The sequence below is a fragment of the Eleutherodactylus coqui genome, chromosome 9, assembly GCF_035609145.1.
Source record: "Eleutherodactylus coqui strain aEleCoq1 chromosome 9, aEleCoq1.hap1, whole genome shotgun sequence".
NCBI lineage: Eukaryota > Metazoa > Chordata > Amphibia > Anura > Eleutherodactylidae > Eleutherodactylus > Eleutherodactylus coqui.
In genome coordinates this window covers 116,535,488-116,549,307 of record NC_089845.1, presented here as the reverse complement: position 1 = coordinate 116,549,307, position 13,820 = coordinate 116,535,488, and the positions used below count along the sequence as shown (strand labels likewise).

The 13,820-nt window shown below is 40.7% G+C and overlaps 1 protein-coding gene across 1 annotated transcript in view; it reads right to left on the bottom strand.

Annotated features, from left to right (window-relative positions):
* The window catches only part of MATN2 (matrilin 2), a 94,440-nt gene that overhangs the window by 55,595 nt on the left and 25,025 nt on the right, over window positions 1–13,820 (bottom strand). Inside the window, exons 3-5 of the mRNA XM_066578381.1 lie at window positions 9,154–9,723; window positions 3,715–3,837; window positions 1,789–1,911 (exon numbers count right to left, since the gene is read on the bottom strand). Of these exons, the coding sequence (XP_066434478.1) occupies window positions 1,789–1,911; window positions 3,715–3,837; window positions 9,154–9,723 (816 nt within the window). The remainder of the gene's footprint in view (window positions 1–1,788; window positions 1,912–3,714; window positions 3,838–9,153; window positions 9,724–13,820) is intronic.

Here is a 13,820-nt window from a genome sequence, read left to right as displayed (position 1 = left end):
CCTCACTGACGAATCTCCTATTGGGACTGCAGTGTCTATATACAGTGATATGCAGAAGCTGCAGAAAACAAGCGGTGCAAAATTTTTTTATTAAACCTTATTGGGGTTACAAATGGACAACCCCTTTAAGTGAAAAAAAAAATTGCCCTCCAAAAGGTGTCCATAGCCTGTAAAGGGATATTCCGGTTTCTGCAAATATATTATTTTTTTGCTTGGTGAAAAGTTATACATTTTTCCAATATCCTTTTTGTATCATTACCTTCAAGATCCCTGCTTCATTGGTCATGTGATGGACATATAGGTGCATAGCTCATTAGAGAGATAACTGTAAATGTAACAAATCTGCACTGTGAGTAACACTGCTGGTTGAGTTGAATTACAGAAATCTTGAAAACTAAAGTGTTTGAGAATTGTGTAACTCTCCACTATATAAAGGATAACATTTATTTGATGAAATCGGAATATCTATTTAAAAACAGGTAAAATTGGTTCCGTCAAATTACCAAAACTATAGTTTAATGCGGTGTCCTAGTGGACATGAAGTTTTATGTTAAAAGACGGAGATCTGGTTTTACGAATAACACCCCTAAGCGGTACCTCTATTTTTTGGATCCTATTATTGGAAATCATCAAAAGGGAGGATTTAGAGCAGCAGAATGTAATATCTGGTTATATTACTTCAATCCTTCCAGTACACTTCATAGCCATTATTTCATTTGAGTACGTAGACTTTAGGGGAATTTTTCTGGATATCTTTTAGGACAAGGAATGTACACTTAATGGCCAATTTATTACAGATACTGTTAATTTACCGATTGGAGATTCCTTCTATGGAAATTAAATGTGCATGCACAGCATAAACTCAAGTGACAAGTTTTACTTGAATCATCTTCAGTATGAATTCACATAAAATGGGAAGACCCAACAATATGAGCAGGCCTGGTCATCGGTGTTAGGGGGCAGAATTTCAAAAAATGTCAACTTTGTGGGGTTTTCTCACGCAACGATGTGGAGAGTATATCAAGAATGGTGTGATCAAGGAAAAACATTCACTGAATGGAGATCTTGTGAATGTATACAACTCATCATTGAAAGGGATCAGAGTAGGATGTCAAGAATCATTCTGACCTACAGCCAAATACAATGCTGCTGCTCCAACTAACATATCCGAATGCAAAACTCATCGTTCCTATAAGAGCAGTTGACCAGTTCAAGTATTACTGTGGTCTACAAGAAACACAAAAGAAAAAGTTCCATGGTGAAAAAAAGACTAAAAATTGGATCACTGAGCAGTGGAAAAACATCACCCGGTCAGATGACTTCAAATTTCTGTTGCACCGTGCTGATGGAAGGGTAAGAACTTGGCACAATCAGTATGAGTCAATAAAACCTTCATGTTAGGTGTCATTACTTCAGGCTGGTGGAGGAGTAATGGTGTCCGGTATGTTTTCTTGGCACACCCTTAAGTCCTCTGATGACAAATTACTGGAGTTCTAGGGCCGAATGAGGTCCATTGTGTTACTGGATGGATGTCTCTAATGCAGTGGTCATTCAGTGTAGCTTTCCCTTATATTGTCCGTTTGAACCACTACATGATTGCATTGCCAATTACACGGTAGATTACCACAATGACCTATAATGTATTATTTGGCTCAAAAATGTGAAACAAGTGCTGTGTATAACCATTGTAGTTGGTTTACCTATAACTGTTATACCACTAACACGTTTTCTGTGTCTGACACAATTTCCAGTTAAATTGCTAATGGTGATGCTTATACTAATACTTACTGGTGCAAGACTTGCCATCTCTTGCCAGCTCATAGGCATCATGGCACTGGCACAGGTACGATCCTAGAGTATTCACGCAGATCTGTTCACATCCATGTTTCTCTGTAGCACACAAGTCCTCGGCTGCACAACACAAATGTATAATATTAGAATTTGCATTATTCAATGACGAACACAATAACAACAACAAACAAGTGATTGTTAAACTTTGATTTTTTTTTGTCTTCTTCAAATTCCCACATCAAATAAGAGGGTTAATTAACACTTACAAATGAAAAGGTTTCAGACAGTTCATTAAAGGGGTTGTCCAGTTGTAAACTACTTATGGTCTGTCCTATGGATAAGCCATCAATAGTAGATAATCAGGGTCTGCAGCAAAAGACCCCTGCCAATCAGCTGTTTGTCGGGCCAGTGCGTTCATGCACTGAGCTGATTTCTACAGGAAGCAGACATCTCCATTCCCACTGCAGTGGCTAAGCTTGTATTACAGGCGATGTTCAATAGGAGCTTGGTCCGCAATACCAAACCTGGCCACTGCAGTGGAAACAGTGCTGTCTACTTTCTGTAGAAATCAGCTCGACGCTTGAGCACACCAGCCTGGAAAATAGCTGATCATCGGGGGTTCCTGGTGGCAAACCCTGGCCTATGCTGAACATAGGCCACCAACAGTTTACAACTGGACAACCCCCTTAAGTTTCATAAGGCTAAGGCTACATATGGTGACTTTTACTCAATTTGACACCACTTATAGCAAAGAATCCGTGCAAGATTTAATCTTGTAACTTTTCTTCATCTTTATTTCATGTACCGTAATTTCTTCTTTTTCCAGTAGAAAGTATCACATTTTCCTTTATATAAATGGTTAAAAGTTCCATGTATAAATAAATGTATATGTGCCCGTCATGTTCCTTTATGTCGGTAAACCCAATTCCATAACACTCTACTTCCTTTTCGTATACGGGCTGAAACTACTTCCCTGACAGTCTTGACTAGCGCTCTTTGCTGTGAGATACAGGTACACTTGATTCAGATGCTGCAGCAGTGTCTTTGTGTGTTATATTATGTGACTGCATTGTCTAATGGCTACTGCAATACACTGCGTACTTTGGAAGAAAAAAAACTCCACCTACAACCAGTCCAGGGCTTAGACATGCAACGTTGCAACACTATGAAGGATGAATCACCATTAGACAGAGGGATATCAGCGGTGGGGGACGGAAGAAGAATTCTATCAAAACCTGGACATTCCCTTTAAGAAGGCCATACATTAGACAAGACCAATGACAATGGTCTTCCAAAAAACAAGACAGCGTTTGGGGTGAGAGACTGGTATCACTGGAAGATAAAAAGCATATCCAATAAATGATAACGTTTTAGACCAGGGTTACCATCAACTTTTGGCCACAATGGGGGTTGTGGCCAAAAGTTGGTCAACCCTGCATCCACATTGAGGTGGATAGGTTTGCAGTGCAATGTCACAACAGCCGGTCACAGATTGCAAAAATTCATTAGGGTTGAATTTTTGAGACTTCTGACCCACAGTTGCAAGTCTTAGTGTGATTGTGAGGTATCAGGCCTACACAGCTACGGTATCTGTAGTCGTGAGACCCCTGTCATGGCCGAAGTTGATGTAGATTCTTGACCTTATATTACTCAGGGCTTCCATCATTTTGTAAATTTTCAATACTTTCATGAATGTGATGGATGAAGTCAAGGATCTGTTTTGGGTTTTTTACCTTTTTCCACCCAAACTGAAATAGAATTCACAGACATCTTCTGAACCAAGTAGATAAAAAGTTACTGAGAAAGTGGAGCAGAAGACTTCCAAAGCTGATGACCTGATCCTTGGTCTAGACTAGAGTATTAATTCTGCGTGGCGTTTTTCAAGTTATAGCATGTATAATATACTAAATAAACCTGACTTACTTCTACAGGTCTTCTCATCTGGATTTAAGACATATCCTTGCTTACACATACATAAGTAGGAGCCTGGGGTATTGATACAGAAGTGATCACAGCCATGTGGGGCACTAGAACAGAGATGAGGAGCTGTAAGAAAAAAATACACTTCATATCATTATAAGCATTATGGATGTAATACACGTAATGACAGATGTAATATAGGATTTCCATCATGTTGAGTGTTTATTGTCTTCGAATGTTAATTGATTACCAATTTCCCTGATCTCCCACTTTTGGCATATTAATGGTTGCATAGTTCATATAAAGGCACCAGCCAGAGGTGTAGCTTGATGCTCCTGGGCCCCAATGCAAAACTTGCAACAGGGCCCCAACTATAATGCTTTATTCATAGTACTGGGCTCCCTATATGGAGAAGAGAGGCTTTATGGGCCCCCTAAGGCTCCTGGGCCTGGGTGCAACCGCATCCCCTGCATCCTCTATAGTTACGCCTGTGCCACCAGCATAACATTGATCTCCAGAGGGTAGTCAGCTCTAATAAATGTCTTAAATAAATACGAAATATTTATTGGGAAATCCAGCCATTTTTGGTCGGATCTGCAGAAAATCTGAGGGTCCTTTTGAAGGGATGGACTGGGGTGAAGGCTGGGGTATTACCCTGTCCCCTGAAGATGATCAAGCCCACCGCAGTCATCTAGGAAGACTCATCACTGCTGCTTGTATGCATTTATTAACCAGATAATGGTATAAACAGAGAAGACCGAATCGGGCCAGTACATGTCTTTCAAACTCCAGTATATCAAGATTCTCAAAGAGTTTGTTTTACAGTCCCCGTTTCCGGGGGGGTTATCAAGCAAAAAATTAGAGTCTCGAAACGTGTAGAACAAAGTCTTTCCCATTTACGCCTGTTGCGTAAACATAAAGTCTGTGGATATCCCGTTTGCCAGGGGTTATTCGTTAGTAAGTCTTTTTCTTGCTACCTGTTTCTGCGGTTGGTATCACTGCAGTTTCCTCCACTGAGGTAAATATCTGATAGGCTTGCTTGAGAGAGGAGAGCACTGCAAAACAGGTCTTTGCACGGTTGTACTTTCTTTGATGCCTTCTGCTGTGATCACTGAAGGCTTAGCTTTCTTTTGTAGGAGCTCTATGCCCGTAGGGCTGCAGCCTTCCACATAGGAGTGCTCTGGGAAGTATCCCCTGCTCCAGGATCAACAGCGTTGCTGTCCTTCCTCCTCTATGCCCACACACACTCTGCCTCATTTCTGGTTCATGCTGTGAGACCAGCTTACTGTGCACCCTCCTCCTTTTAAGTCAAGAGTAGAGATGAGCGAGCGTACTCGCTAAGGCAAACTACTCGAGCGAGTAGTGCCTTATGCGATTACCTGCCCGCTCGTCTCTAAAGATTCGGGTGTCTTTAGAGACGAGCGGGCAGGTACTCGCATAAGGCACTACTCGCTCAAGTAGTTTGCCTTAGCGAGTACGCTCGCTCATCTCTAGTCAAGAGACATTAACAAATCAGCCTAATTGTTAAACTTAACAAAACAAGAAATAAGTGAATAATTGGCAACAGCAGAACAACAGTACTCCTCTTACAATTTTACATTATAAGATGTAGCACCAATGATGAGTGCCAATCAATGAAACTGGCACTTGTCTACCTGGACTTTACATGGGTATATTCAGACTCTAATAAGTAATTAATGATCATTCATACAACCAATTGACCCCATAGAGTATCGTCATTGTCAGCTGCACATACCCCATTTACATTTGTCGGCAACAATGATTTTTTGTGCTGCAAAATTAATGCGATCAAACAACAGATGAATATTTGCTTATTTGCCGGGTGATTAGTGGCACATTGAGATGGGTTGATTTGTGCCTGATAATCAACCTATGTAAAAGACCCTTACCTGTATGGCAGACCACAGACTGCAGGTAGATTCTATTAACACTGGCAAAATCAGGCAATAAATATCTTATATAAATAAATCTTGTTATTTGTATCACACCTATTTATTCCGCATTTATTACCCTCCACCAAGCAGGGTACTCATTTTACCAACCTCAGAAGGATGAGTTGACCTTGAGCTGGCTACCTGAACCATGTGGGGATTGAACTTGCAACCTTCGTGAGTTTTGCATTTCTGCTGCCTTAGCACAATGCAAAATCCGCCTTTCATACTACTGGTATCATCTTATGTAGCAAAGGGACTTTGGGTCTCCTCACACAGCAGGATTTGGGAGCAACTGTGACCTCTGCACCTCCTAAAGCCATGATCCTGATCTATGGCCAGCTTCACCCGCTAAACATCCAACCAAGAAAAACACCTTCAGATTATTTTGGAAGCGCTAAATGTCTTGAAAGGCTTCTCAGTACTGTGCCGGTTCCCTGAATGTCTGTGTTTAGGGTGTTTATCACTGTATGTTACAGTAGCCGCACTTCTACATTTGCTGCTTATTTTTGTTGATGTCCATATCTTCACTTGAGTGTTTGGATCATTGCCAAGAGAGGAGTTCACTGTAAATCATTGTGCAAATCAACCACAAATCCCTCGGGCCCAATTCTCATCTATTGATTTAAACAGCTGTATTTGCAGCAACACAAAGGGGATTCTTGTGGTTTTCTTCTGTTATGAATGCCTTTCAAAAGACCGGTCTCTTATTACGGTATGGTCCCTGGGGTGTGTACTGAACCACAGGTTTCTGGTAGACCTCCCATACTCCGTTAGAGGTTAGTCAATGTCATGGACTCATAACATTTAGCTGAAACGTTACTATTGAAGAGGCACAATAAGCATTATGAAACAATTGGAGTATTGCTAGTTGGGCCAAGAGACATTTTTTCCTAACAATCAACCAGCAAAAGGAAGTTTAAATGGTTGAGCAGATGTTTCTAACTAAGAACCAAGCAAGTTGGATTGGATTGTAGAATATGATGAGGATGAAAGAACACTCCGCTTCATATTTATTGAAACACCAATATAATGCATTGATTATGCAACAGAGCAGAAGCAGGCTTCACGAACTTACAGTATTTTACTAGGAGCTAGAGACGTGGTGACATTTCTTAAGGCACAGGATTTCGCATGGCAGACTCTACATTCCTATGAGCAGGGTCACAAGTGTACACTATACACGATAGATTTTACTGGAATCATCTGGCAATTTCATTTAGTAGAGCTGTTATTGTGGTTAGAACATTCACACATTCCTGTACAATACTCCAACACACCGATACTGGCTACAGCGCTGATATTGGTCTTAAAATCAAAAATATCATTTTAATATAAGAAGAAAACTAAAATAGCAAGATCGCTGTAGGCAAAATCAAATAAGCCTATTTATTGGTCATCTGGCATGAATGAAACCATATGAGGGTCTCGAGGCCTTGTTAACAAATAGGAAAACCATTACATCTAAAAATAAAAAATGAAGCACCTAATAAGGCTATGTATACCTTAGCACGCCTTTTTTTCTTTAATCAATGTACCTTTGGAAAGGACGAATTTTTGTAATTGGTTTTCATTAAAAATTTCTGGTTGTTTGGTTTTTATGCTTGCATTCTCTCCAAAGGCACTGCGGACTGGAGGACTGACTGATTTGCAAAATCCATCAGTGAGAGTCAATTGACAGCTGCTTCTCAGCCCTTCCTCTAGAGACTGCATTCATGTATAGCGTATTTGTTGCGGTTTGTAATTGTGCTTCTACCATAATTAAAAGCTGCATCAAAAAAACGCATGCCGTTTTTACTAATAAATGTGGTTTTTTAAAAAAACGCAATTTAGATTGGATTGACGTGAGGCCCCTGCCCCCTTCAAACTCTTCTTGGAGAAGCTCTCCTTTATTATGCGTACGGATTGGGTGGAAGCCACTTTCCAAAAGTAGACACAGGTAGAGGGGTTTTTCAAGAACGACTGCATGGTACATGACTAGGTCTATGACTGAAGACCCCCAATTGGTGGAGTGTAACTGACACGGGGGGTGCACTGGGGGTCCGTGTTCGGAATTATATAGAGGAGGAGAGATGCAGAAGATAAATGAAATAAAAAAAATAATAATGGCATCAACTTGGTCCATTGTTGGTTAGGATGTTAAAATATGTTGAAGGTTTGTGGTTTTTTTTTGACCCATAATGTGACCCAATATTCCCCCCCCCCTTTTTTTCTCCTTTTCCCTCTACCCTCCATACGAAGTAAAAATGCAGGAAAAGTACATACCAGTATTAATGTCTAAATTCTATTGACAAGGATAGAGGAAATGTTTTCCTAGCAGTTAAGGATATACATGTTTCTACACAGATATATGTTTTGATAAACATGCTTGATATACGGATATATATGTTTTGTAAAAGTATGGAAACCCTGTTTAATGCAAAAATGTTTAATGAAAAACGCAATTTAAAACCGCAACAAAAACATCAAGTGTAAACACAGCCTGAGCGAGCAGGAGCAGCTGTGATGAGAGATATTTTACACAGCAAGGGATTTGAGAGACATGACCACTCACAGGCTTTCTGCAGTAACAGGAAGAAATCAACAAGTTAGTCATTTGCAAATTCATGTGAGTCTCTTACACTAGTAAGTGCAGTCTATGGAAAGCTTATATGTAATTGTTTATTACAGTCACTCCAAGTTATAAGTAATAAAGGAGGATAAAAGCCTGTGATATGTCTGGAGGGAGAAACCTTATTACAGAAGGTTGTATGAAAGTTTGGGAGATGCTAATTATCTCACCAACCCCAAGGCTACTGTGGCGGATCGATTGCATATTTTACTGTAGATTATCAGTGTATTTTCCGTGTGGAAAATCTGGTGCAGAAACCTGCTCTTTAAATCCACAGCTACATCTGCATTTTAAACTCTCCATTGAAGTCTATGATAGAACTCTGCAAGTTTTCTGCACCAAAATCCGCAGCTATAATTGACATGCCAAGGATTTACATCTTGTTCCGCAGGTCAATTTTCACACTGATTTAGAACATTTAAACACTGATTTAGCAGTTTTTCTGCAGCATGTAGTCAAGATTACGTAAATCTCGTCTACCTTGCTGCTACTGTAAATGTTGTGTCCGCACCAGCCTGTCAGCAACGTGGGAACTAAATTTTTGCAAATCTCGTCCACTTTGCTGCTTAGTCTCAGTTTTAAAAATGCATGCAGAATTTCTGTGCAGGAGGGTCCACATGAAAATTCTGCAGCATTTCTGCCCTGTGTTAACCCAGTCTACCTGATGCATGGGTCTGAGACACAGTGCACCAAGTACTTGGAAAGTGGATATGGTGCACTGCAGAAGAAGACATAATACATAAGGGGCAAAAAAAGGAAAGGACTTTGATTTGAGACTCAAATCAGCCTTCTTTCCTTTCTGATAAATAAACAAGCCCCGTCATCTTCTAGATCCATGTACACTTATCTGTACCATAAAAAAATATGATATATTCTTACCGCAAAGTTTATTCTGGAACACAGACGTCAGTGTTTCAATCTGACTGAAATTGGCCACCAAGAAGACATGTTCATCGTGAGGTTCACTTCCAATAGATTTCAAGGTTTGCATGTCCACTTTGCCCACTCCAATTGCAAATATCAAAATTCCAGAATTCCTGGCCTTTGCAGAAATTTCCGCTACAGGATCCTGAGGTCTGCCATCAGTCACTATCATGGCAATCCTTGGCACATACATGTGTGCAGGACGTGCACCTTCAGACTCAGAAAATGCAATGTTCATGGCATACTGAATCGCCAACCCAGTCATAGTGCCCGTGGAAAGGTGCATTATTCTTTTAACGGCGCGTTCAATGTCAGACTTTTTCTTGTATGTTTTCAGAGAAAATTCGTTCTTTACTGTGCTGCCATATTGTAGTAAGCCCACCCTAGTTGTATCTTGGCCAATGTCAAGAAATTTTAACATATGGATGAGAAATTCTTTTACTTTTTCAAAATCATATGGACGAACACTTCTGGAACTGTCAATGATGAAGACGAGATCCAGTGGCTTGTTGTGGCAGGCTTCTCCTGTAGAGCAAAATAAATGGAATACAATAAGATGTTATAATCCAGGTATAAGGAACATTTATTCAATACAACTACTTGCTTAATAGTTATACCGGAGACACAAGAAGGCTGGGATTTTCAGTTTTGGTTATATATTTTTGAAGGTGGACTAGGTGGCAGGGGCGCCATCATGACCGCAGTCGCCAGACCTGGCTCACGCACCCTGGACAGCAGGAGAATCATAATTACTCACTCCTGTTGTCTGATGTCACACTCTGTGTACAACCTGACACCCCCTACCCCAGCTCCTGCACAATGTATTATGAGAGCAGAAGCCAAGGATAGCTGTTAAGTTGTACAAGAAGCACAATGTCAAACAGCAAGAGTTAGTAATTATTGCTGGTCAGGGTTTAGGGGCCACAGAAGAAGCATAGGTGGCACTATTACTAAATGTGATCACATAGGGGGCACAATTACAAAATAGAGCTCAGAGGGCACTTTTACTAATTAGGGCGTAGAGGGAGCACTATTATTAACCAGGGCACAGAGAGCACTATTAGTAATTAAGGCATAGAGGGGGCAATATTACTTCTTGGTGCCACATTGATAAGGAGGAGGCAAAGAGACTGATTGCCAAAGAGAGCTAAAATAACCCTAAACTATTCTTCAATTATATAAACAGTAAAATGATTTGCACTGAACGCACTGGCTCTTTAACAAATAATGCAGGAGAAGCCATAGAAAATGATGGGGGGAAAGCAAATCTATTAAATAGTTTTTTTTCAAGTGTATTCACGAATGAAAAAGAAATGTTGAGATACAGGGGAATAAAATTAAGCTCTCGCTAAATATTGCATGCCTAACACAGGAGGAAGTGCAGAGCTAGTTAAAGAGGATTAAAATCGATAAATCGCCAGCCCCAAATGGAATACACCCAAGGGTTCTAAGGGAACTAAGTTAAATGATAGCCAGACCATTATTTCTTATATTTGTGGACAATATTGAGACCGGGGTTATACCAATGGATTGGCGTATTGCCAATGAGGTTCGAATATACAAAAAGGTTTCAAGAAGAGAGCCTGGTAACTACAGGCTGGTAAGTCTCACTTCAATAATTGGAAAAATATTCAAGGGGTTTCTGAGAAACACCATCCTAGAATACCTCAACGAAAACAAAGCATAACTTCTCATCAGCACGGGTTCATGAGGGGGTGATCATGTCAGACCAATTTGATCAGCTTCTACAATGAAGTAAGTTCTAGGGTGGACCTGGGAGAGTCTATTGATCTTGTGTATCTGGAATTCTCTAAAGCATTTGACACAGTGCTGCATAATAGGCTGATATATAAAATGAGACAGCTCGGTCTGGGCGAAAACGTGTATCTGGGTAAGGAACTGGCTCAGAGATAGAAAGAAGAGGCCGGTGATCAATGGTTTGTACTCTGGTTGGGCCACCGTTGCTAGTGGGGTGCCACAGGGTTCAGTATTGGGCCCCATTCTGTTCAATATATTTATCAATGACCTGATAGAGGGACTGCACAGTAAAATATCAATATTTGCAGACAATACAAAATTATACAAGATAATTAATACAAAGGAAGATAATGTACTGTAGCAAATGGACCTGGACAAGCTGGGGGCTTGGGTAGAAAAATGGCAAATGAAGTTGAATATTGATACATATAGGGTTATGCACATGAGTAGGAGAAACGGATGTCACCAATAAACACTAAATGGCAATCAATGCCAATCAGCTGCTGCACAAGCAAATAAAGTGTTGAGGTGCATTAAAAGAGGTATAGGGGCGAGGGACGAGAACATTATCCTCCCACTATATAAGGCACTTGTCAGGCCTCACATAGAATACTGCGCACAGTTCTGGACACCGGTGCTCAGGAAAGATGTTACAGTTCTTGAGGGGGTTCAAAGAAGGGCAACTAAACTAATACATGGAATGAAGGGACTGGAATACCCAGAGAGGCTATCAAAACTGGGATTATTCACCCTGGAAAAAAGATGTTTATGGGGTGACCACATAACTACGTATAAATACATCAGGGGACAATACAAGGATCTCTCCCATGATTTGTTTATACCCAGGACTGTGACGGTAACAAAATGGAATCCGTTACGTCTAGAGGAAAGGAGATTTCATCACCAACACAGAAGGGGTTCTTTACTGTAAGAGCAGTGAGACTGTGAAACTCTATGCCTGAGGACGTGGCGATGGCAAAATCAATAGAAGAGTTTAAGAGAAGACTACATTTTTTTTTAGAGTGCTATCATATTACAGGATATAGACATTAGGTGACCAGTGGGGTTGTTGATCCGCGTCATGGAGTTAGGTAGATCCAGTGAATATCTGACTGCCATATGGAGTTGAGAAGGAATTTTTTTCCTCCAAATGAGCTAAATTGGCTCGTTGTTTTCTTTTTTGTCTTTCCTCTCGACCAACAAGGTGGGAGCTTGAAACACGCTTTACTAGATGGACATTTTCTTCATTCTATAGTAATAGTGCCCTCTATGTGACACAGAGGGCACTATTACTATATGGAGCTCAGAGGGCACTATTACTAATTAGGAAAAAGAGGGGGCACTATTGCTAAGTAGATTAGAGGGTTCTTTTACTAATTAGGGCATATAGCGGGGCAGTATTACTAATTGGCAGCACTATTACTAATTGGAGCAACAGAGGGGCTATTATTACTAACTGGGGCCACTATTAGTTTGTAGGGGCACAGAAGGTGCACTATTATTTTGTGAGGACACAGAGATTGCACTATTACTTTGAAAGGCCACAGAGAGGGCACTAGTACTATGAAAGTGTGGCACTGAGAGGGTTTAAGATGGGGAGAGTGTGCAGAGACAAGTTGTGCCTGAAGGAAATATTCATGGCGGTCTGGGACCAGATTGAGTACAAAAATGAAAACTGATGACACCAGAGAAGGCATTAACTGTGATCACTGGAGACAACTGTACTGTAATCACTATCACTGTGTAGAACTGGTGTCTGACTACATGCCCCTTTTTTGAGTGAGGGAAATCACAATTCTGAGTTTTGTCATGCAGTGATGTGAGTTCTATGCAAGCTCATTTGAACGGACTGTGTGAAATTGGAAAAACTAGACTTTATATTTTCCTAACCAGCGCTACTCTCATCCAGTGGCCCCCAATCTTCTATTACAGCTCAACCCCCTACAAGTGAATGCTTGACCCATAGCATGCAATGGCAGCGCAGCTTTCATTTCTGAAGGACAATATAAGCAATGAAAGCTGTGCTGTGACTGATCGCTCCTGCCCAAAACGATAGTCTTTCTATTTAGCCATTAATAAGTTCTAAAAGAAATGATTTGTTTGTATACAAGTGATTACGACCAATTCTAAAGGATTGTGGGCGCCAGTTGTAAGGAGGCTTGGCTGGAGATTTTGCTTCTTTTATGGAGCAGAGTCTCTGGGGTAAAATAAAATGAAAAGTTCTTGTGGGAAAAAGACTGAGCTATACAGAGACATGAATGCGCTGCACAAAAGCCAGGCCACCTGCGTAGTATATGTGTGTGTCCAGGCTGTCGGGTCATGCTAGGAGTTGTAGTAGCCCAACAAGTTGTAGGCTGCAGAACTTTTCTGCATGGATTTGTGCAGTTTTAATATTGTATATCTCCATAGAAAGTCACAACAGAGCATTTAGACACTGCAAAAGGAATACTATTATGACGACCGGGGTAATAAGAACCTCCTGTAAAACGCAGATCATTAGTGTTTTTTAGAATATTGAAACTGTACGCCGAATCGCCAGGAAATAGATGAGGCTTCTCTTGGCTTCTTCAAGTCAGCTCAGTTTATCCAACCTCTCAACGCCCCTCTCTGCTTCTCAACACAGTAAATCATATAAGGGTGAACTCTCTGTTGTTGCTTACAAGACTCGAGTCCAAATTCTAGGGGCCAGCAAATAAAATCAGCCAAATGTCATAGTAACAGAATAGTAATCAAAACAAAGCTACATGGACGGTCCGTATCAATGCAGTAATGGAAGCAAGGGCATGAGAATGGTATTATAAATGGCACATAGTGGTGGTGGGGTGTTACAAATTCTGAACTGTTGCCCAGGAGCTTCAGGTTAT